The 21,332-nt window shown below is 38.5% G+C and overlaps 1 protein-coding gene across 3 annotated transcripts in view; it reads right to left on the bottom strand.

The window, feature by feature from the left end:
* Positions 1-372: 372 nt before the first annotated feature.
* The window catches only part of LOC136375806 (sperm-associated acrosin inhibitor-like), a 36,278-nt gene continuing 15,318 nt past the window's right edge, over positions 373-21,332 (bottom strand). For 2 of the 3 annotated variants that reach the window (XM_066341576.1, XM_066341577.1), the window contains exons 2-5: positions 4,443-4,519; positions 3,462-3,499; positions 1,976-2,091; positions 373-1,090 (exon numbers count right to left, since the gene is read on the bottom strand). In XM_066341576.1, the coding sequence (XP_066197673.1) occupies positions 1,045-1,090; positions 1,976-2,091; positions 3,462-3,499; positions 4,443-4,509 (267 nt within the window). In that variant the 5' untranslated portion in view covers positions 4,510-4,519 and the 3' untranslated portion in view covers positions 373-1,044. Of the gene's footprint in view, positions 1,091-1,975; positions 2,092-3,461; positions 3,500-4,442; positions 4,520-4,958; positions 5,367-21,332 lie in introns of those variants that run through there. The other variant, XM_066341574.1, reaches the window with a different exon arrangement.

Genomic DNA, 21,332 nt, shown 5'->3' on the forward strand with positions numbered 1-21,332 from the left:
TCATTATCTTTATCTTCTTAGTTCTCCTCTTCCTCTGCAATTGTTCCTTCATTTATATACACATTCATTGTCTCCACCTTCCCTCCCTCACAAGGTGTCTTTTCTGACTAGTTTACCATTGCATTCTCAGCACCTAAAACAGTGTCTGGCACACATTAGGCACTCAGTAAGTATCTGTGAAATAACTGTGTAGAGGTAAGAAGAAAAGGCTGAGGTGCAAAGAGAAAACCCTATTCTCCCTTATAAAAAATATGTCATTTTGTTGGCTACAATTTTGCCTCCATAGACGAATGCACTTTATGTTATACTAGACCTTACAAATTACAGAGTATTTCATTAGGGATTTTTTGTTAACACAAATCAATAGGCCAGACCATCCTCATTTCACATTATAAAAGACAAAGAAAATAATATAGTTTCTTCCCAACTTTCAGAAGTCATAAACATCTTTGAAGAGGCTCTGCAATTCATTCAATTATAGACATATCCTAGGTTTCAGAATGTAAATCCATATGGCATACACTTCGTGATTGTAAGACTGACCTGGGCCACATGTTAGAATCAAGTTCCCCAATCCCTCTTCTAGAGATTTTCATTCTTTTGCATAAAGAGGAGGCCACGTGTCTATAATTTTAATGAACAACCAAGTAATGTATTAGTTTTTCACCTTTGAAAGTATTTACTTAATTATAGTTGCCACAAGAAGTCACATATTTTAAATCTCTAATCAACCTCCCAACAAAACAAAGAGTATTTTAATAAAGATATTTTATTTGCATTGATTGAAATATTTATGATAGGAAATGCATTAAATTTTATATTATTAAACCCAATTAAGCCAGTTTTTTACTGTGATTGAATAATTGATCAGAGTTAAAAAAATTTTAATCAAAGATTCTTATTCTACATCCTATATTCCACAGAAGGCTTTATTCAGTCACCTAGGAACTGAGAGCCCTCATTGAGAAGGCTCTAGTTGCTTGTAGAATCCACTGCAAAATAGGATTGCCATAAAAGCCATAGGAATGTGTAGCTCAGGCAGACTCAGCATCTCCCATAATGTTCAAATGCAAATGGTTCTTTATATTTCCTTTAATGAAAAAGACAGAGGAAAAAAAAGATGTGATTACAAACAGCACTGAAAATTACCTGGGTATTGCACTAAGTTCTTCCAGCTAAGGAGCACAATGTACAAAGGCTGTGCCTGTCTTCCAACTGCAGCTGGGCCCCATGTGCTCCCCAACCCTGCACACTACCCCCATCTGGGGCTGCTTGACCCTTACATGCTCAGCCCTGACGCAGTCCTGGAGCCCACCCAGTCTTGAGAGAGGAGGGGGTTAGAGACTGATTGAATGGTTTCCTAGAAGTAGAAGCCATTTTGGGAATTAAAAAAGAGGAAACACCCATGAGAGCAAATGAGGCAGGAGGGAGGATGGCTGGCTGAACTTTTGAACACAACCCCCTTCAGAGTGAGGATATATCAAGGGAGGTTTGGTGGAAGGGTCCTGGAACGTGCTCCCTTAAAGAAGGTTTGGGGTCAGTCACAGAGGCAGGAGACAAGGTGGACCATCTGCCCTTCCAAGTATGAACAGGCCCATTCTGATGGATTTCCAATTTGGTAGTCAGTAGGGTTTCTGCTCAGTTATGCTCCCTGTAGCTTGATGCTACATCACAGAGATTATCAGTTACCATATGGGCTTCAGAAATCAATTAGTAAGTCATAGTAATTAAGTTAAGTTAATTATATGATTGCAGAATATTCAGGAATGTTAAATTGAGGGGTCAGACACAAAAGTACTTGAATGATAACAACTTCCGGAAAAGGTCCTGTTCATTTCTGTCGCAGTTACCCAGCTAGTTCAGTTATTTTCCAGACATACTGAGCCTAGGCCATCAGAAACTGGCTTTTCCTATCATTCTGTGATGGTTTTTCTTCAGGATTTTGGGAGAGCCAATATTTACTTTGTGTTCTTACATTAGTTCAATGCAGAAAAAGCAAGAATTGTAATGAGATCGACCATTGGTTGCGCAGACTGGGTCATATTCTCTGCTGCAAGCGTATATGTCATTAGGAATATCACAGGCTGGTGGCTAAACATAAAGAATGATATAAAATTTGTTAGATAATGCTTTTTAAATACAATGTACTTTATTCTTAACAGAAGATACCATACATCAAAATGGAATAAAATATGCTATATTGAGGCTTAGAAACAAGCAAACCACTGAGACATAAAATATTACTGCAATATTTAATCAACCCCAATATTATATACTTTTATTGGGTAGACAGGTGTGTGAGTGTGTTTCAATGATGCAGCCACTCTGTGCTCACTGCTCCTCACCCTGCCCCTCATTTCCCCGTTAGTTCCCACCCCAAGGAATCATAACACTTCTGTGTTCATAATTGTCTTACCTGTCTCAGTGGTTTCACTGCTGGGGAATCTGTACCTTCATAATATCATCATATATGTATGTATTCATATAGGCTAGTATTTGCATAATCTACTTGGTTAGTGATGGCAGTATTGGTAATTAACATAAATAAACAATGTTGTAATTATTCTTATATGACCAGCTTTTAAAATTTCTTTGTAACCTTTATCTTTTTAGATGTGTAGAACTGTAGTTTATTTGCTTTACTTTTATGTAATCTGCTCTGTAAATATTAAAATTATTACTTTTTCTATGTTTAAGTGGAAAAACATTTCTATTCCTCTTGTTTTGCTAGTATAAACAATACTACTTTAGGCCCTGGCCGGTTGGCTCAGCGGTAGAGTGTCGGCCTAGCGTGCGGAGGACCCGGGTTCTATTTCCGGCCAGGGCACACAGGAGAAGCGCCCTTTTGCTTCTCCACCCCTCCGCTGTGCTTTCCCTCTCTGTCTCTCTCTTCCCGTCCCGCAGCCAAGGCTCCATTGGAGCAAAGATGGCCTGGGCGCTGGGGATGGCTCTGTGGCCTCTGCCCCAGGCACTAGAGTGGCTCTGGTCGCAACATGGTGACACCCAGGATGGGCAGAGCATCGCCCCCTGGTGGGCAGAGCGTCGCCCCTGGTGGGCGGTCCGGGTGGATCCTGGTCGGGCGCATGCGGGAGTCTGTCTGACTGTCTTTCCCTGTTTCCAGCTTCAGAAAAATAAAAAAAAAAAAAAAAAAAAAAAAAAAAGCAATACTACTTTAAATACACTATAACCTTTACATAGTGCTTGAGTATAACAAGGATACCCAATAATGGAATCTGTGAATAATGGGATAATTCTATCAGGTATAAAATACCAAATGTTTTTACATGGCTGGCTAAATTTTATTCCTTTAACTTGGTGTAATAATAATATTGTTTTTACAATAGTATTGAAGGATCATTCTGTTGCACATTTTGTTTATTGAAATTTTGTATAAAAATTATAGCATATAAAATTTTAAAGTTTATCTTTTTCAAATTACAAGTGAGTCATTATTAACTTACCTCTCTGTATTTGGGTTTTGAAAATGAATAACCAGTGTCTGTAACAAGCACACAAAGAATATGGAAAAAATTTGAAGAACAGAGGAAAAGAATCAGAGTCTCTGCTGGGAAGAACATATCTCCTTTAGAATCAAAATACTGTGCAATCTGCCTACACTGCAAGTTCTGAGGTGAGCCTTCTGTGAACATATGAATACAGTAAGTGCACAAAATAACTCCAAATCTGGAAACATCATTCCAAATTATCTTCACTCTGTGAAAAGTAATTTTATATATAGTGTAATAATCATCACACTCTTCCTGAAGATACTGCAGTTCTTCTTATTTTTATTATGAATGAGGCATGCTACTCACAGAATACTATACCTTCCTTAGTGCCACTTCATATTCCTTGCAAATAGTCATGTGACATGAAGAAATTATTAACTACTTAATGAATTAGTACTCAGTTCTAATATCAGGGATCTGTTTGACACCTCACAGCTACTTTCCCATAAACATCACCAGTCTTCTTGTGTTTAAAGGAAGGTCAGTTGTCAGGAGAGGGATCAATGAGCTCTCTCACCTTACACAGAGCTTGACATTATCGGACTCACAACTGGCGAACAACAATCAGACCGTCTAGGAATATCTGATATAGAAATATTGTTACTCCCTACACTCTGCTTTTAGCAACCCTAGAATCTGACCTCCAAAAATGAAAAACATTAGGTCAATGTCTTAGTGATTAATGAACCAAAAGCTAAATTCCACGGCTCATTCTAACCCCCTCTGTCTCCATCTCTAGAGCGGGCAAGGTGAAATCAGCCCACCCATGCAGTTTTTTAAAAGGTATTTGGAACGTTCTCCCTTTCATTAGGCCAATGTAGGTATTACAAATCCAATACAAGTAGCTACTCCCCATCCAGATAACAGTAATCGTCTCCTGCATTTTCTAAGATGTGTGTGACTCGCCCAACCAGAACCAAAAAACGTACTCACCAGAATAAAGAGGAAACTCCAAGGCAATGAAGAAAATCACCTTAATCAACAGTGAGAAGAGAGACATTTTATCAAGTCTGTAGAAGAAACCAAAAAGGAAAGTTTATAGTATATGACAGATTGACAAGTCACCAACTTCTAAATGAAAGTTTCTTTCAAGTGAAGGACCTTCTTCACTGCCCTAGATTCCAGATTATTTTGGACGTCTACCATTTCTTCCCCAAACACACAGGGTCAAGAGGACATAGACAGATGAACAGAAGGCCTCGTAGAAACTTGAGGGAAAAATCAGGACACAGTGTCAGCAAACTTAAGAAAGGAATGACCATTCCCAACTCATGGCTTGGCTCTAAGAGGCCTGACCATATTTCAGGGAATACACACATTGGAGTCTCAGTTGGCCTCCAACTCTAGAGACAGTTCAGGATCGACTGACCTGGTGTGATCCCCACAGCAATGCCACCTGAAGACTCCCCACCTGCCCTTCCTCAAACAGAGAAGGCCGTGGAGACTGACCTGCCACTATGGAGACTGTGCCTCTTTGTTCACTCTTTCTTCTCAACCACCTCCTCCCAGCTGAGGTGCCTCCTATACCAGCCTGCTGGTGAGGAGCTTGATGGGGGATAGGTGACTCATGATATCATGAGACACAGAGGTCCTCTGTGTTCTGTCTGGAGGCTGTAAAACAACTTGTAAACAATGCCGCACAAATAATTCTCAATAGGTCTTCTAGCTTTGGGACAATCTTATCTGGTATACCCAGAAGTAGGGGGTGAAATTTACATTAGGCAGTGCTTTGAAACCCTAAGATAGGTAAGTGATGTGAAAAAGATTTTCAAGCTACAGAGTTGGAAAGGAGAATAAAATGAAGAAAGAGAATAAATTTTGGAAAACTCTAATTAGTTGCATTTGTAGACCCTCAATATTTTGTAACACTAGAAGGAGAATAGATTTTAAGAATTTTGGTATTTATTAGACTTTTTAAATTTTGAGATTAATGCAGACTGTCCTAAAGGTTTAAGTACTACAACAGAGAGTTATCAGGTTCCTTTTAACTGACTTCCTCCCATGGGAAAATCTCCTAAAGCTATAATAGAAATTCACCACCAGGAATGACGTTCAACAGCCCGAGATAAATGAGAGGCAGCCAGCCATGGAACGTGGGCTGGAGGACAGTGTGAAAGTATTAGGTCAGAAGAGAAAGAAGGCTCAGGAATGATGTTGAGACCACAATGGATAATGCCGTAAATTATATACTGAATAATATGATCTGAGGAATAAGTAAAGAAAACAAGATGAAGTCAGTATGGCTAAGCTGACTCAAAATAGAGTCTGTGTGGTCAAGTTGAGAAAACTAGTTCAAAGCAAATGGGCTGAAACAGGAGAAATAGATTTCAATTTAACTGGCCTGAGGGCTCAAACTCTTCAACTTTTCAGTGTTGCATCAATGCCTGCAGATATACAAATTCTCATAGATAACTCTCTGAAAGACTTAGGAAAGAATGAACAACATAGGAAGGAATGTTGTTGTGTTCAGAGTGACATCCTTTAGAACATCAAACGTATGGAAAAGTTTTATTTTGAAACAATTGGAGGCTAAGCCTACAGGACTGATTTTTTTTAAGAATGTACCTTTCATTATAAGAACTCTTAACTTTGTTCTTTCTTTTGAAAAACTCAGTGTGTTACCTAGCATTGTTTCTGATTTGCAAATCCTACGACCCTTGAGTAAAAGTGTCAAGTTTAAATTTTGCAAAGCCTCTGATTCCTTTATGCTGAGACAGCAGGTACAATTTATAGAATGGACACCACCAAGATTAAACATAATGTAAACTATAGGCTTTTGGTGATTATGATTTGTCACTGTAGTTCCATCAGTAGTAACAAATGTACCAGCCCAGTGCAGGATATTGATAATACTGTAGGCTATCCATGGGTAGTGGCAAGGGGATCTATGGCAAATCTCTGTACCCTTTCCTTAACTTTTCTATGAACATAAAACTGCAGGGGAAATAAAGTTTCAACTTTTTAAAAAGACTAGAAAGCCTAACTAGGTGATGATGCAATGGATAGAGCATCAGTCTTGGATGCTGAGGACCCAGGTTCAATATCCCAAAGTCACTGGCTTGAGCACAGGCTAATCTGGCTTGATCGTGGGCTCATCCAGCTTGAGCGCAGGCTCACCCACTTGTGCACGGGGTCTTATGATTGAAAGTGGAATAATAGACATGACCCCATGGTCACTGGCTTCACCTCAAAGGTTGCTGGATTGAGGCCAAAGATAACTGACTTGAGTCCAAGATTTCTGGTTTGAGTAAGGTGGTCACTCACTCTGCTATAGCTCCTGAATCAAGGCACATATGAGAAAGTAATCACTGAACAACTAAGGTGCCACAACAAGAATTGATACTTCTCATCTCTCTCTCATTTCTTGTCTGTATGCCCCTATTTCTCTCGCTTTATCTGTCACTCTGTCACTAAAGAAAAAATAAATAAATAATAGAAATGACTACGTAATACTGTTTTATAAATGGACTGATGACCTGAAAAGATATTTCTTCACTAAGAGATTCAGGTGGATTATAAGCATATCAAAACAAGATTATCAGTAGTACACAGGCGAAATTAATTCAAAAGCAAAATGAGATACTTTTCAGACTCACTTGATTTCCAAACACATCGAAAGTGTAATACAAAGAGTCAACCCATTAGATAAACTTTGGGCTTTTTTTGAAAATGATGAGTCAGTGTAGGTTCATAACAAATGTACAACTCTGGTAGGGAGTGTTAAGAATGAGGGAGGCAGGGATTCCCCAAGGTGCCAGCAGAGTAGGAAGACATACAAACTGCCACCTCATGGGACCAAACCGGATTACAAATTACTTTAATAACAGTCATCAAGAAAAACCAACTTTGGACTAAAAGATGAGCACTCAAAAACTAGGGAGCACTGAAGAAACCACACCAAGCCTGGTAGGAAGTACAGGGTTGCAGTGGGGGCTCTCCCCTGCTCCCAGGAGTGAGGGATGGCTGAGGGCCCAGAGGGTTTCTAAATGTGGGCAGAGAGACCCTGAGAGGTTGGGGCCTCAGTCCCAGGACCAGAACCCCAGCCTAGAAACCTAGATGTTGAAGGAGCAGCCTGATATATTGAGTTCAGAGGAGAGAGGGATTTCTGTCTGTAGGAAATGGCTAGCAAAGATGTTGTAGCTTTAAAATGCCAGTGAAGAAAATATTGCTTACAACCACTTCCATGGAGCTCTGGAGGTGAGGAGGGCAGAGAGGACTGCTGTTGCGTAAAGAGAGTGGGGAGATCAAGGCATGGGGACACAAACGGTGATGGGGCGAAGAATACCTGAGCTGAGTCATTCTCCAATAGTGAAGCGGCCATTGCTAGGTGGAGGGTCACTCCTTCTATCCAGAACAATTGTAGCATAATGCCAAGTTACCTACCTCCAAAAAGCTCTCCAGCTCCAATCAGTGTGAGATGGTGCTCAGATAGGAGGAACAAAAAGGAGGGACAGTGACTCAGATTTCTGGGGAGACCTGAGCAATTACTCCCCTTTCTGATATGTAGAATGTGCCCTGCCCCCATAGAGTAACTGGGCAGAAAACTTCTGGTTAACAGAGATCACATCCACTGTATTCCTGGATAGTGTTTCAACTGGGGTCTAAGAGCAAGGTAAACCCTCTACCCCCATCCTAAACACAGAAGTTCCCTGTTGGGCTTAGCAAACAAACATTAGGGAAATTAAGACTTTTAAGCAGCTCAACTTGTTAAGGAGACTTAAAATCCAAGCAATCAACCGAGGCTGAGTGTAAAGCCCTGGCGGAGGGGCTGCATTCCATATACCAACCTCAGATGCACAACCCAAACAAGCTTGAAAACTGCACACAGAAAAAATGGGAAGACAGAGAAATGTAATTTATATGAATCAACAAGAGAAATCTCCAAAAACAAACAAACAAACAAAACTGATTGAGATAGAAGTAACCATTTTACCAGATGCAGAGTTAAATTAATAATTGTTAGGGTGCTTAAGGATCTCAGGGTGACAATGAATGGACTTAATGAGCACCTAAAAAATGAAATTGCAAGCTTCAAAAAGGACACTGGGCCCTGGCCGGTTGGCTCAGCAGTAGAGCGTTGGCCTGGCGTGTGGGGGACCTGGATTCGATTCCCGGCCAGGGCACACAGGAGAAGCGCCCATTTGCTTCTCCACCACCCCCTCCTTCCTCTCAGTCTCTCTCTTCCCCTCCCGCAGCCGAGGCTCCATTGGAGCAAAGATGGCCCGGGCGCTGGGAATGGCTCCTTGGCCTCTGCCCCAGGCGCTAGAGTGGCTCTGGTCACGGCAGAGCGACGCCCCGGAGGGGCAGAGCATCACCCCCTGGTGGGCAGAGCGCCGCCCTTGGTGGGAGTGCCGGGTGGATCCCAGTGGGGCGCATGCGGGAGTCTGTCTGACTGTCTCTCCCCGTTTCCAGCTTCAGAAAAATACAAAAAAAAAAAAAAAAACAACAAAACACTGAAATCAGAAAAAAGAATAAATCAGAAATTATAATTACAATATCGGAAATAAAGACTACACAGGGTGGAATCAACAGCAGGCTTTATGAAGCAGAGGACCGAATCATCAAATTAGAGAACAAGTTAAATAAAAACACAGAAACAGAGCAGTAAAAAGAAAAGATGCTCAAAAAGTCTTAAGGAAACTATAAGAGAACTCTGTGACAATATGAATAGAAATAACATCCACATCATAGGCGTTCCTGAAGGAGAAGAGATAGAATAAGGGAAAGAGAACCTGATTGAAGGAATCATAGCAGAAAACATTCCTAAATTGATGAAGGAAAAGGTCACACAAGTTCAAGGAGCACAGAGAGTCCTGGTAAAGAGAAACCCAATGAGGCCTACATCAAGACACATCATAACTAAAATACCAAAGTTAAGAGATAAAGAAAAAAATACTAAAAGCAGGAAGAGAAAAGAAGTCAAATACCTGTAGAGGAACCCCCATAGGGATGACATTAGACTTTTCAACAGGCCAAAAAGGAATCGCAAGAAATATTTAAAGTAATGTAAAACAAGAGCCTACAACAAAGATTTTTTTATCCAGCAAGACTATCATTTAAAATTGCAGAAGAAATAAAAGCTTCCCAGACAAAAGCAAACAACAACAACAAAAGAAAAACAAACCCAAAACTCAAGGAATTTGTTACAATCAAACCAGTACTGCAGGAAATGTTAAGAAGCTTGCTGTAAAAAGAGCAAAGAAAAAATAAATTAATAAAAGAGGATTATAGATTTAAAGAATAAAATGGCAATAAACAACTACTTATCAATAATAACCTTAAATGTAAATGGATTAAATGCTCCAATCAAAAGACATAGGGTAGCTGTATGGATAAGAAAACAGGTCTTGTACATATGCTGTCTACAAGAGACCCACCTCAAAACAAAAGATACACATAGACTAAGAGTAAAGGGATGGAAAAAAGTATTTCATGCAAACAGAAAGGAAAAAAAAGCTGAAGTAGCAATAGTAATCTCTGAGAAAATAAATTTTAAAACAGGCTATGGCAAGAGATAAAGGTTTCTACATAATGATAAAAGGAACTTTACTACAGGAGGATATAACTATTATAAATATATATGTACCTAATATAGGAGCTTCTAAATATATAAAACAGATTTTCATGGACAAAAAGGGCAGATCAACAGCAATACTATAATAGTAGGGGATTTTAATACCCCACTAACATTAATGGATAGAACCTCCAGAGAGAAAATTAACAAAGAAATAGCGGCCTTAAATGACACATTAGATCAACTGGATTTAACAGATATCTTCAGAACCTTTCACCCCAAAGCAGTAGAATATACATTCTTTTCAAGTGCTCATGGTACATTCTCTAGGGTAGACCACATGTTAGGACACAAAACAAGTGTTTATAAATTTAAGACGATATCATATCAAGCCCCTTCTCTGATCATAACAGCATGAAACTAGATATCAACTACAATTGAAAAACTTTCAAAAGTTGAAAACTAAATAGCATGCTATTAAATTAGTGGGTTAAAAATGAGATCAAGGAAAAAATCAAAAACTTTCTTGAAACAAATGAAAATGGACATACAACAACTCAAAATTTATGGGACACAGCAAAAGTAATCCTGAGAGGGAAGTTCATACATTATAAGCATACCTTAAGAAGCAAGAAAAAGCACAAATTAACAAGTTAACCTTGCACCTAAGAGAACTGGAAAAGGAACAGCAAGTAAAGCCAAGAGAAAGTAGAAGGAAGGAAATAATAAAGATCAGAGTGGAAATAAATGACAGGCAAAAAAAAAAAAAAAAATACAGAAGATCAATGAAACCAAGAGTTAGTTTGAAAAGGTAAACAAAATTGATGAACCTTTAACCAGACTCACCAAGAAAAAAAGAGGGCTCAAATAAATACAATTAGAAATGAGAGTGGAGAGGTAACAACTGACACAGCAGAAATTCAAAGGATTGTAAGACAATACTATGAAGAACTGTAGACCCAAAATGGGACACTCTAGATGAAGTGGAGAAATTCTTTGAAAAATATAATCATTCAAACATCATTCTGGAAGAATCAGAAAACCTAAACAGACCTATTATAATAAAAGAGATTGAAACTTATCAAAAAACTTCCAACAAACAAAAATACTGGGCCTGATGGCTTCACAGGCGAATTTTACCAAATATTCAAAGAAGAAATAACTCCTATCTTTTTCAAGCTATTTAAAAAAATTCAAAAGGAGAGAAAACTTCCAAATTCCTTTTATCAGGCAAAAATAATCCTCATTCCAAAGCCAGGCAAAGATACCACAAAGAAAGAAAACTATTGGCCAATATTCGTGATGAACATGGATGCTAAAATTCTCAACAAAATATGAGCAAATGGAATCCAGTAATACATGAAAAGATCATACATCATGATCCAGTGGGATTTATTCTGGTGAGGCAAGGCTGGTACAGTGTTCACAAATCAGGTACAGTATTCGCAAATCAATCAACATGATTCATCACATAAACAAAAGGAAGGATAGAAACCACATGATAATAATAATAGATGCAGAAAAGCATTTGATAAAATCTAACATGCATTTTTGGTCAAAATTCTAAGCAAAGGGAGGATACAGGGAACATACCTGAACATGATAAAGGCCATTTATGACAAACCCACAGCCAACATCATACGCAATGGGCAAAAATAAAAGCAATCCCCTAAGAACAGGAACAAGGCAGGTGTGCCTCCTTTCACCAATCTTATTCAACATAGCTCTGGAAATCCTAGCCACAGCAATCAGCTAAAAAGAAGAAATAAAATGCATCTAATTTGGAAAATAAGAAGTAAAACTTGCATTATTTGCTGATGACTTGATACTGTACATAGAAAACCGTAAAGTCCCAGTCAGAAAACTACTGGATGTAATAAATGAATTCAGTGAGGTTGCAGGATATAAAATCAATATTCAGAAATCAGTGGCATTTATATACACCAACAATTAACTGTCTGAAACAGAAACTAAGGAAACAATCCCCTTCACTATTGCGACCAAATAAATAAAGTACCTAGGAGTAAATTTAACCAAGGAGGTTAAAGACCTGTACTCAGCAAATGATAAAACACTAATAAAAGAAATTAAGAAAGATACAAACAAGTAGAAGCATATACTGTGTTCACAAATAGTAAGAATAAACAGCATTAAAATGTCTATACTATCCAAGCAATATATAAATTAAATGCAATTCCTATTAAAATTCCATAGAGGTGACGTCACGGAAATGGCGCCGTGAGCAGCGCGTCCGACAGATCTCCCCCAAATCACAACAAATTTATCAACTAGAAACAGGAAAATTTATCTTCGGAGCAAACTGAAAGCAAAAGGACTGTTATCACTCGAATCTGAGAGACGAGGGTGTGGAGGAAGCTACCGCAGGGACGTTCATTCAAGCCGCGAGAAAGTGCGCCGGTGGTAAGTCATCCCGCACTCGGAAACCACCGCCGCCGCCGCGAGCGGTGGGTCGGTTGCAGAGCCAGCGGCAAACAGCCGCTGACGCGCTCCCGGTCTGATTGCAGACCGAGCATTGCAGACCGAGCACCGCTAACGTTCCCAGCGGCCCGCGCACGGGGAGCGGGAGAGGCCCCAGGGCGGTATTCCCTACTTGGGAGATTCTCTCCGCGGGCGGGGCACCTCACCCAGCCATTCAAGCTAACAATCAAGCGTTGGGGGAGGGGCGCACGCAGGCAGCCTGAAATACCTTCGGGAGCACAGCTGCGACCCAATTACTAAAATTAACTTAACCCGTGAAATCTGCGCACCCTCGGTTCTAATTGATAAGATCTCTCTCAGTTCACCGACCCAAGACAAGAGGCGTGATATTTTTTGGTGCCTCTCGCTAAAGGGGCGGGGGCAACTTCTGATTGATAGAGCCTCCATATTTAGGGATAAACGCTAACAAGAAGGACTTGGCAGATAATAAGATCTATACCACACTAGTCGCAAGCAGAGACTAGTGCCTCTTTTTACCGGCCAAAACAGGCTACAAAGTGTGGAAAGCCTGGGTTGAGAGGTCCAACGGAATGCTAGGCGCTGAACAATCACCTTGACAACAATTGACTCCCACCCCCGCCTGATTACACTGGAGGCCCTGACTGTCAGAGCCCTTCCCAGAGCCTTGCACTGAGTGGGGATAGAGTGGGGATTTCCCAGCTCTTTGAGCCTCTCACTCCCCAGGCAGAAGCAGTGGCAGCCTTGGGGCTGGATCGCCAGGCTGCTGGTTCGGGAGGGGGGGACTGGGAGAGAGAATCCACGAAGGCGAACTCTCTCGTCGTTAGACCCTGCAGACGCCGGCAGGCCTTGACTACCAACAAGAATAAAGCCAATTGTGTGACATTGCCATAGAACCCCATCAACTGCAAGTCCCTGCCTGGGTGTGGCGCAGGGGCAGGGCCTGGGGTGCAGAGTCGCCGACCGGGAAGAGGGAGAGAGGAGAAGGAGGAAGAGGTTGACATCTCAAAATCAGGAAAAATCCACAGACTTTGCAGCTTGTTCCACTGTTTGTTGGTTGTTTTTTTTTGTAGTTGTTGTTGTTTGTTCCTTCTATCTTATTGCCTTTATTTCCTCCACCTCAGCCCTTCTATTCTCTGCCCATCTTATGCTTCCCTTTTCTTGAACTACACTACCCATAAGTGTTACATTTTATTTCTCTCCTTCATCCTCACCCTCCTTTGGGGTTATACTCCAGGACACTTAATTCTCACTCTCTCCTCTTTTGTTTTTTTTTGCTTTATTTTGTTTTTTTCTCTTCCTTTTTTATTTCTTCCTTCGTTTTTCACTTTTTCTTATTTTTTCCTTTCTATTCGTTTTTTCTTTTCTCGTTTTACTTTCCTCCCATTTAATCCTCAATCACGAACAAATTAGTTAATTTGGGACTCAAGGTTTTTTTTTTGGCTTTGTTTTTCTTTTTCGGTTTTGTTTTTGTTTTTTTCTGGTTGGTTTGTTTTTGTGGCATTTTGGGTCCTCCCAACCCAAGGTCTCCATTGTATTTGGTCTTTGCTCCACTTAATACAACGTATTTTTACTTATTATTTTTATTTTTTCTTCTTGATTATTCCTTTTTTTTTGTCCTTTTTTCTGGTTCCCTCTTGTCCCTCTCATTATATCTCTTGGTTGACCGTCACCCGCAGGCAGATCAACTTATGCTTGTCTAAGATTTTCTTCCCTTTTTTTTTTTTTTTATTTATTTATTTATTTTTTTTTGCCCCCTTGAACTCTTCACCGCAAACCAGGCCCTCCATTATAGGCACGATAATTCCCTGAGGAGGGGAGAGGAGGGAATGAGAACAAAGAAAAAAAAAAAAGGGGGAAATAATAAATTATTACTGCTTTTTTTTTTTTTGTGGGGTGTTTTACCCTTTGTTTTTTTTTTTTTGTTTTTGTTTTGTTTTTTTTTTTGTTTTTGTTTTTGTTTTTGTTTTTGTTTTTTACTTTTTACTCTTTATTAATTCTAATTAGTGCTATCAACAAGACCACCCGCAGATGCCAATAAGAAAGAGGAAATCGAATATTATGGATACAAAAGAAAGAGAGGTAACACAAATAGATGTGGAAAAATCTATGGAGAAAAGACTTAACATATTGGAAGCCTTGGAGCTAAATGACAGAGAATTTAAAATAGAAATCTTAAAAATACTCAGAGATATACAAGAAAACACAGAAAGGCAATATAGGGAGATCAGAAAACAACTCAATGAACACAAAGAATATATTACCAAGGAAATTGAAACTATAAAAACAAATCAAACAGAAATGAAAAACTCAATTCACGAGCTGAAAAACGAGGTAACAAGCTTAGCTAGCAGAACAACCTAGATTGAAGATAGGATTAGTGAAATAGAAGACAAACAACTTGAGGCACAACAGAGAGAAGAAGAAAGAGACTCAAAAATAATAAAAACAAGAAAGCCCTACAGGAATTGTCTGACTCCATCAGAAAGAATAACATAAGAATAATAGGTATATCAGAGGGAGAAGAGAAAGAAAATGGAATGGAGAATATACTCAAACAAATAATAGACGAGAACTTCCCAAGCCTGTGGAAAGAACTAAAGCCTCAAATTCAAGAAGCAAACAGAACACCAAGTTTTCTTAACCCCAACAAACCCACTCCAAGGCACATCATAATAAAGATGACACAAACCAATGACAAAGAAAAAATTCTCAAGGCAGCCAGGGAAAAGAAGAGTACAACATATAAAGGAAGGCCTATTAGATTATCATCAGATTTCTCAGCAGAAACTCTACAAGCTAGAAGAGAGTGGACCCCAATATTTAAGGCCCTGAAAGAGAGGAACTTTCAGCCAAGAATACTATACCCATCAAAGCTATCCTTCAAGTATGAAGGAGATATAAAAACATTCACAAATACAGAAAAGATGAGAGAATTTATCACGAGAAAGCCCCCACTCCAGGAAATACTAAAGGGGGTTTTCCAACCAGATTCAAAGAACAAAAGAAAACAACACCACAAGTAACAGCTCCACCAAGAACACAATAAAACCAAACTTAAACTGTGACAACAAAGGAAAAAAAAAGGGGGGGAGAGAATGGAGATTAACAGTAGCAAAGGACGATGAAGTGCAGAAATACTTATAAGATAGGGTACTACATTGAATATGGTAGGTACCCTTTTCATTACTTAATGGTAACCACCCTTGAAAAAACCACCACAAAAACACATGACTTAAAAAAGGTAGCAACAGAGGAAAGAAGTATGGAACACAAACAAACAGAAACAAATGATAGAAAAACAAAAGAGAAGAATCAAACTAGATACAAAACTAACAGAAAGCAATTTATAAAATGGTAGTAGGGAACCCACAAGTGTCAATAATTACACTAAATGTAAATGGATTAAACTTACCAATAAAAAGACACAGAGTAGCAGAATGGATTAAAAAAGAAAATCCAACTATATGCTGCCTACAAGAAACACATCTAAGCAACAAGGATAAAAACAAATTCAAAGTGAAAGGCTGGAAAACAATACTCCAAGCAAACAACACCCAAAAAAAAGCAGGTGTAGCAATACTCATATCTGATAATGCTGACTACAAGACAGAAAAAGTACTCAAAGACAAAAATGGTCACTTCATAATGATTAAGGGGACACTGAATCAAGAAGACATAACAATCCTTAATATATATGCACCAAACCAAGGAGCACCAAAATATATAAGACAGCTACTTATTGACCTTAAAACAAAAACTAACAAAAATACAATCATACTTGGAGACCTCAATACTCCGCTGACGGCTCTAGATCGGTCATCCAAACAGAGAATCAATAAAGATATAGTGGCCTTGAACGAAATACTAGAACACCTGGATATGATAGACATCTACAGGACATTTCATCCCAAAGCGACAGAGTATACATTTTTCTCTAGTGTACATGGAACATTCTCAAGAATTGACCATATGTTGGGCCACAAAGACAATATCAGCAAATTTAGAAAAATTGAAATTGTACCAAGCATATTTTCTGATCATAAAGCCTTGAAACTAGAATTCAACGGCAAAAAAGAGGGGGAAAAACCCACAAAAATGTGGAAACTAAACAACATACTTCTAAAAAATGAATGGGTCAAAGAAGAAATAAGCGCAGAGATCAAAAGATACATACAGACAAATGAAAATGAAAATACGACATATCAGAATCTCTGGGATGCAGCAAAAGCAGTAATAAGAGGAAAGTTCATATCACTTCAGGCCTATATGAACAAACAAGAGAGAGCCGAAGTAAACCACTTAACTTCACACCTTAAGGAACTAGAAAAAGAAGAACAAAGACAACCCAAAACCAGCCGAAGAAAGGAGATAATAAAAATTAGAGCAGAAATAAATGAAATAGAGAACAGAAAAACTATAGAAAAAATCAATAAAACAAGGAGCTGGTTCTTTGAAAAGGTCAACAAAATTGACAAACCCTTGGCAAGACTCACCAAGGAAAAAAGGCACAGGACTCAAATAAATAAAATCCAAAATGAAAGAGGAGAGATCACCACAGACATCATAGATATACAAAGAATTATTGTAGAATACTATGAAAAATTATATGCCACCAAATACAACAATCTAGAAGAAATGGATAAATTCCTAGAACAATACAACCTTCGTAGACTGAGTCATGAAGAAGCAGAAAGCCTAAACAGACCAATCAGCAGGGAGGAAATAGAAAAAACTATTAAAAACCTCCCCAAAAATAAAAGTCCAGGCCCAGACGGTTATACTAGTGAATTCTATCAAACATTCAAAGAAGACTTGGTTCCTATTCTACTCAAAGTCTTCCAAAAAATTGAAGAAGAAGCAATACTTCCGAACACATTTTATGAGGCCAACATAACCCTCATACCAAAACCTGGCAAGGATGGCACAAAGAAAGAAAACTACAGACCAATATCTCTAATGAATACAGATGCTAAAATTCTAAACAAAATACTGGCAAACCGAATACAACAACATATTAAAAAAATAATACATCATGATCAAGTGGGATTCATCCCAGAATCTCAAGGATGGTTCAACATACGCAAAACGGTTAACGTAATACACCATATCAACAAAACAAAGAACAAAAACCACATGATCTTATCAATAGATGCAGAAAAGGCTTTTGATAAAATACAACACAATTTTATGTTTAAGACTCTCAACAAAATGGGTATAGAAGGAAAATATCTCAACATGATAAAGGCCATATATGATAAACCATCAGCTAACATCATATTAAATGGCACTAAACTGAAGGCTTTCCCCCTTAAATCAGGAACAAGACAGGGTTGTCCACTCCACTCTTATTTAACGTGGTGCTAGAAGTTCTGGCCAGAGCAATCAGACAAGACAAAGAAATAAAAGGCATCCATATTGGAAAAGAAGAAGTAAAGGTATCACTTTTTGCTGATGATATGATCCTATACATCGAAAACCCGAAGGACTCCACAAAAAGATTATTAGAAACAATAAACCAATACAGTAAGGTCGCAGGATACAAAATTAACATACAGAAGTCCATAGCCTTTCTCTATGCCAACAATGAAATATTAGAAAACGAACTCAAAAAAATAATCCCCTTCACGATTGCAACAAAAAAAATAAAATACCTAGGAATAAACATAACAAAGAATGTAAAGGACCTATATAATGAAAATTACAAAGCATTGTTAAGGGAAATCGAAAAAGATACAATGAGATGGAAAAATATTCCTTGCTCTTGGATAGGAAGAATAAATATAATCAAAATGGCCATATTACCCAAAGCAATATACAAATTTAATGCAATTCCCATCAAAATTCCTATGAGATTTTTTAAAGAAATGGAACAAAAAATCATCAGATTTATATGGAACTATAAAAAACCCCGAATAGCCAAAACAATCCTAAGGAAAAAGAATGAAGCTGGGGGCATTACAATACCTGACTTTAAACTATATTATAGGGCCACAATAATCAAAACAGCATGGTATTGGCAGAAAAATAGACACTCAGACCAATGGAACAGAATAGAAAGCCCAGAAATAAAACCACATATATATGGTCAAATAATCTTTGATAAAGGGGCCAACAACACACAATGGAGAAAAGAAAGCCTCTTCAACAAATGGTGTTGGGAAAACTGGAAAGCCACATGCAAAAGAATGAAACTCGACTACAGCCTGTCCCCGTGTACTAAAATTAATTCAAAATGGATCAAAGACCTAAATATAAGACCTGAAACAATAAAGTACATAGAAGAAGACATAGGTACTAAACTCATGGACCTAGGTTTTAAAGAACATTTTATGAACTTGACTCCAATGGCAAGAGAAGTGAAGGCAAAGATAAATGAATGGGACTACATCAGAATAAAAAGTTTTTGCTCAGCAAGAGAAACTGATATAAAAATAAACAGACAGCCAACTAAATGGGAAATGATATTTTCAAACAACAGCTCAGATAAGGGCCTAATTTCCAAAATTTACAAAGAACTCATAAAACTAAACAACAAACAAACAAACAATCCAATAAAAAAATGGGAAGAAGACATGAATAGACACTTCTCCCAGGAAGAGATACAAATGGCCAACAGATATATGAAAAAATGCTCAGCTTCATTAGTTATTAGGGAAATGCAAATCAAAACTACAATGAGATACCACCTCACACCTGTTAGATTAGCTATGATCAACAAGACGGGTAATAGCAAATGTTGGAGAGGCTGTGGAGAAAAAGGAACCCTCATTCACTGTTGGTGGGACTGTAAGGTAGTACAACCATTATGGAGGAAAGTATGGTGGTTCCTCAAAAAACTGCAAATAGAACTACCTTATGACCCAGCAATCCCTCTACTGGGTATATACCCCCAAAACTCAGAAACATTGATACGTGAAGACACATGTAGCCCCATGTTCATTGCAGCACTGTTCACAGTGGCCAAGACATGGAAACAACCAAAAAGCCCTTCAATAGAAGACTGGATAAAGAAGATGTGGCACATATACACTATGGAATACTACTCAGCCATAAGAAACGATGACATCAGATCATTTACAGCAAAATGGTGGGATCTTGATAACATTATAAGGAGTGAAATAAGTAAATCAGAAAAAAACAAGAACTACATGATTCCATACATTGGTGGAACATAAAAATGAGACTAAGAGACATGGACAAGAGTGTGGTGGTTACCAGGGGTGGGGGGAGGGAGGACAGGGGGAGAGTTAGGGGGAGGGGGAGGGGCACAGAGAACTAGATAGAGGGTGGCGAAGGACAATCTGACTTTGGGCGAGGGGTATGCAACATAATTTAATGACAAAATAACCTAGACATGTTTTCTTTGAATATATGTACCCTGATTTATTAATGTCATCCCATTACCATTAATAAAAATTTATTTAAAAAAAAAAAAAAATTCCATAGCATACTTTAGAGATATAGAATTAATAGTCCAAAAATTTATATGGAACCAGGAAATAACACGAATAGCCTCAGCAATCTTGAAAAGGAAAAACAAAGCGGGGGGTATCACACTTCCTGATATCAAGTTATACTACAAGGCCATTGTACTCAAAACTGCTTGGTACTGGCATAAGAACAGGCATACAGATCAATGGAACAAAACAGAGAACACAGAAATAAACCCACACCTTTATGGCCAATTGATATTTCACAAAGCAGGTAAGAGCATACAATTAAGTAAAGACTGTCTCTTTAACAAATGGTGCTGGGAAAATGGGACAAATACAAAAAAAAAAAAAAAAAATGAAACTAGACCAACTTACACCATTCACAAAAATAAACTCAAAATGGATAAAAGACTTGAATGTAAGTCATGAAACCATGATCATCTTGGAAGAAAACAGGCAGTAAGATATCCGACATCTCTCACCACAATATATTTGCCGATTTAACTCCATGGGCAGGTGTATTAAAGGACAGGATGGACAAATGGGACTAAGGCAAACTAAAAAGCTTTTGCACAGCTAAAAACAATATAAACAGAATAAAGAGACAACCCACACAATGGGAGAACATCGTCTGATAAGGGGTTAATAACTAAAATCTGTAAATAACTTGTAAAACTCAAGACCAGAAAAGTAAACAAGTCAATCAAAAATTAAGCAAAAGAACTGAATAGACACTTCTCTGAAGAGGACATACAGATGGCCAGTGGCATATGAAAAAATGTTCAACATCACTAATCATTAGAGAAATGCAAATTAAAACCACAATGAGTTACCACCTCAGACCTGTCAGAATGGCGCTCATTAACAAAACAACACAGAATAAGTGCTGGTGAGGATGTGGAGAAAGGGGAACCCTCCTACACTGCTTGTGGGAATGCAGACTGGTACAGCCACTGTGGAAAACAGTATGCAGATTCCTCAAAAAATTAAAAATCAAACTGCCTTTTGACCCAGTTATCCCACTTCTAGGAATATATCCTAAGAATATCAAATCACTGATTCAAAAGAAGAAATGCACCCCCATGTTTATTGCAGAAGTGTTTACAATAGCCAAGATCTGGAAATAACCAAAGTGTCAATCAGTAGAGTACTGGATTAAAAAGCAGTGGTACATATACACAATGGAAAACTACAGAGCCATGAGAAAGAAGGAAATCTTACCATTTGTGGCAACATGGATGGACCTGGAGTCTATTTTGCTAAGCGAAATTAACCAGGCAGAGAAAGAAAAATATCATATGTCCTCACTCGTATGAGGAATCCAATGAACAATGTGATCTGAGGAACGGAAGAGAGGCAGAGAAGGGGTTAAAGAGTCCAGAGGGAAAGCAGTCAGAGGAAAAGGGGAGGAGGGAA

The sequence above is a fragment of the Saccopteryx leptura genome, chromosome 6, assembly GCF_036850995.1.
Source record: "Saccopteryx leptura isolate mSacLep1 chromosome 6, mSacLep1_pri_phased_curated, whole genome shotgun sequence".
In the NCBI taxonomy this organism is placed as follows: Eukaryota; Metazoa; Chordata; class Mammalia; order Chiroptera; family Emballonuridae; genus Saccopteryx; species Saccopteryx leptura.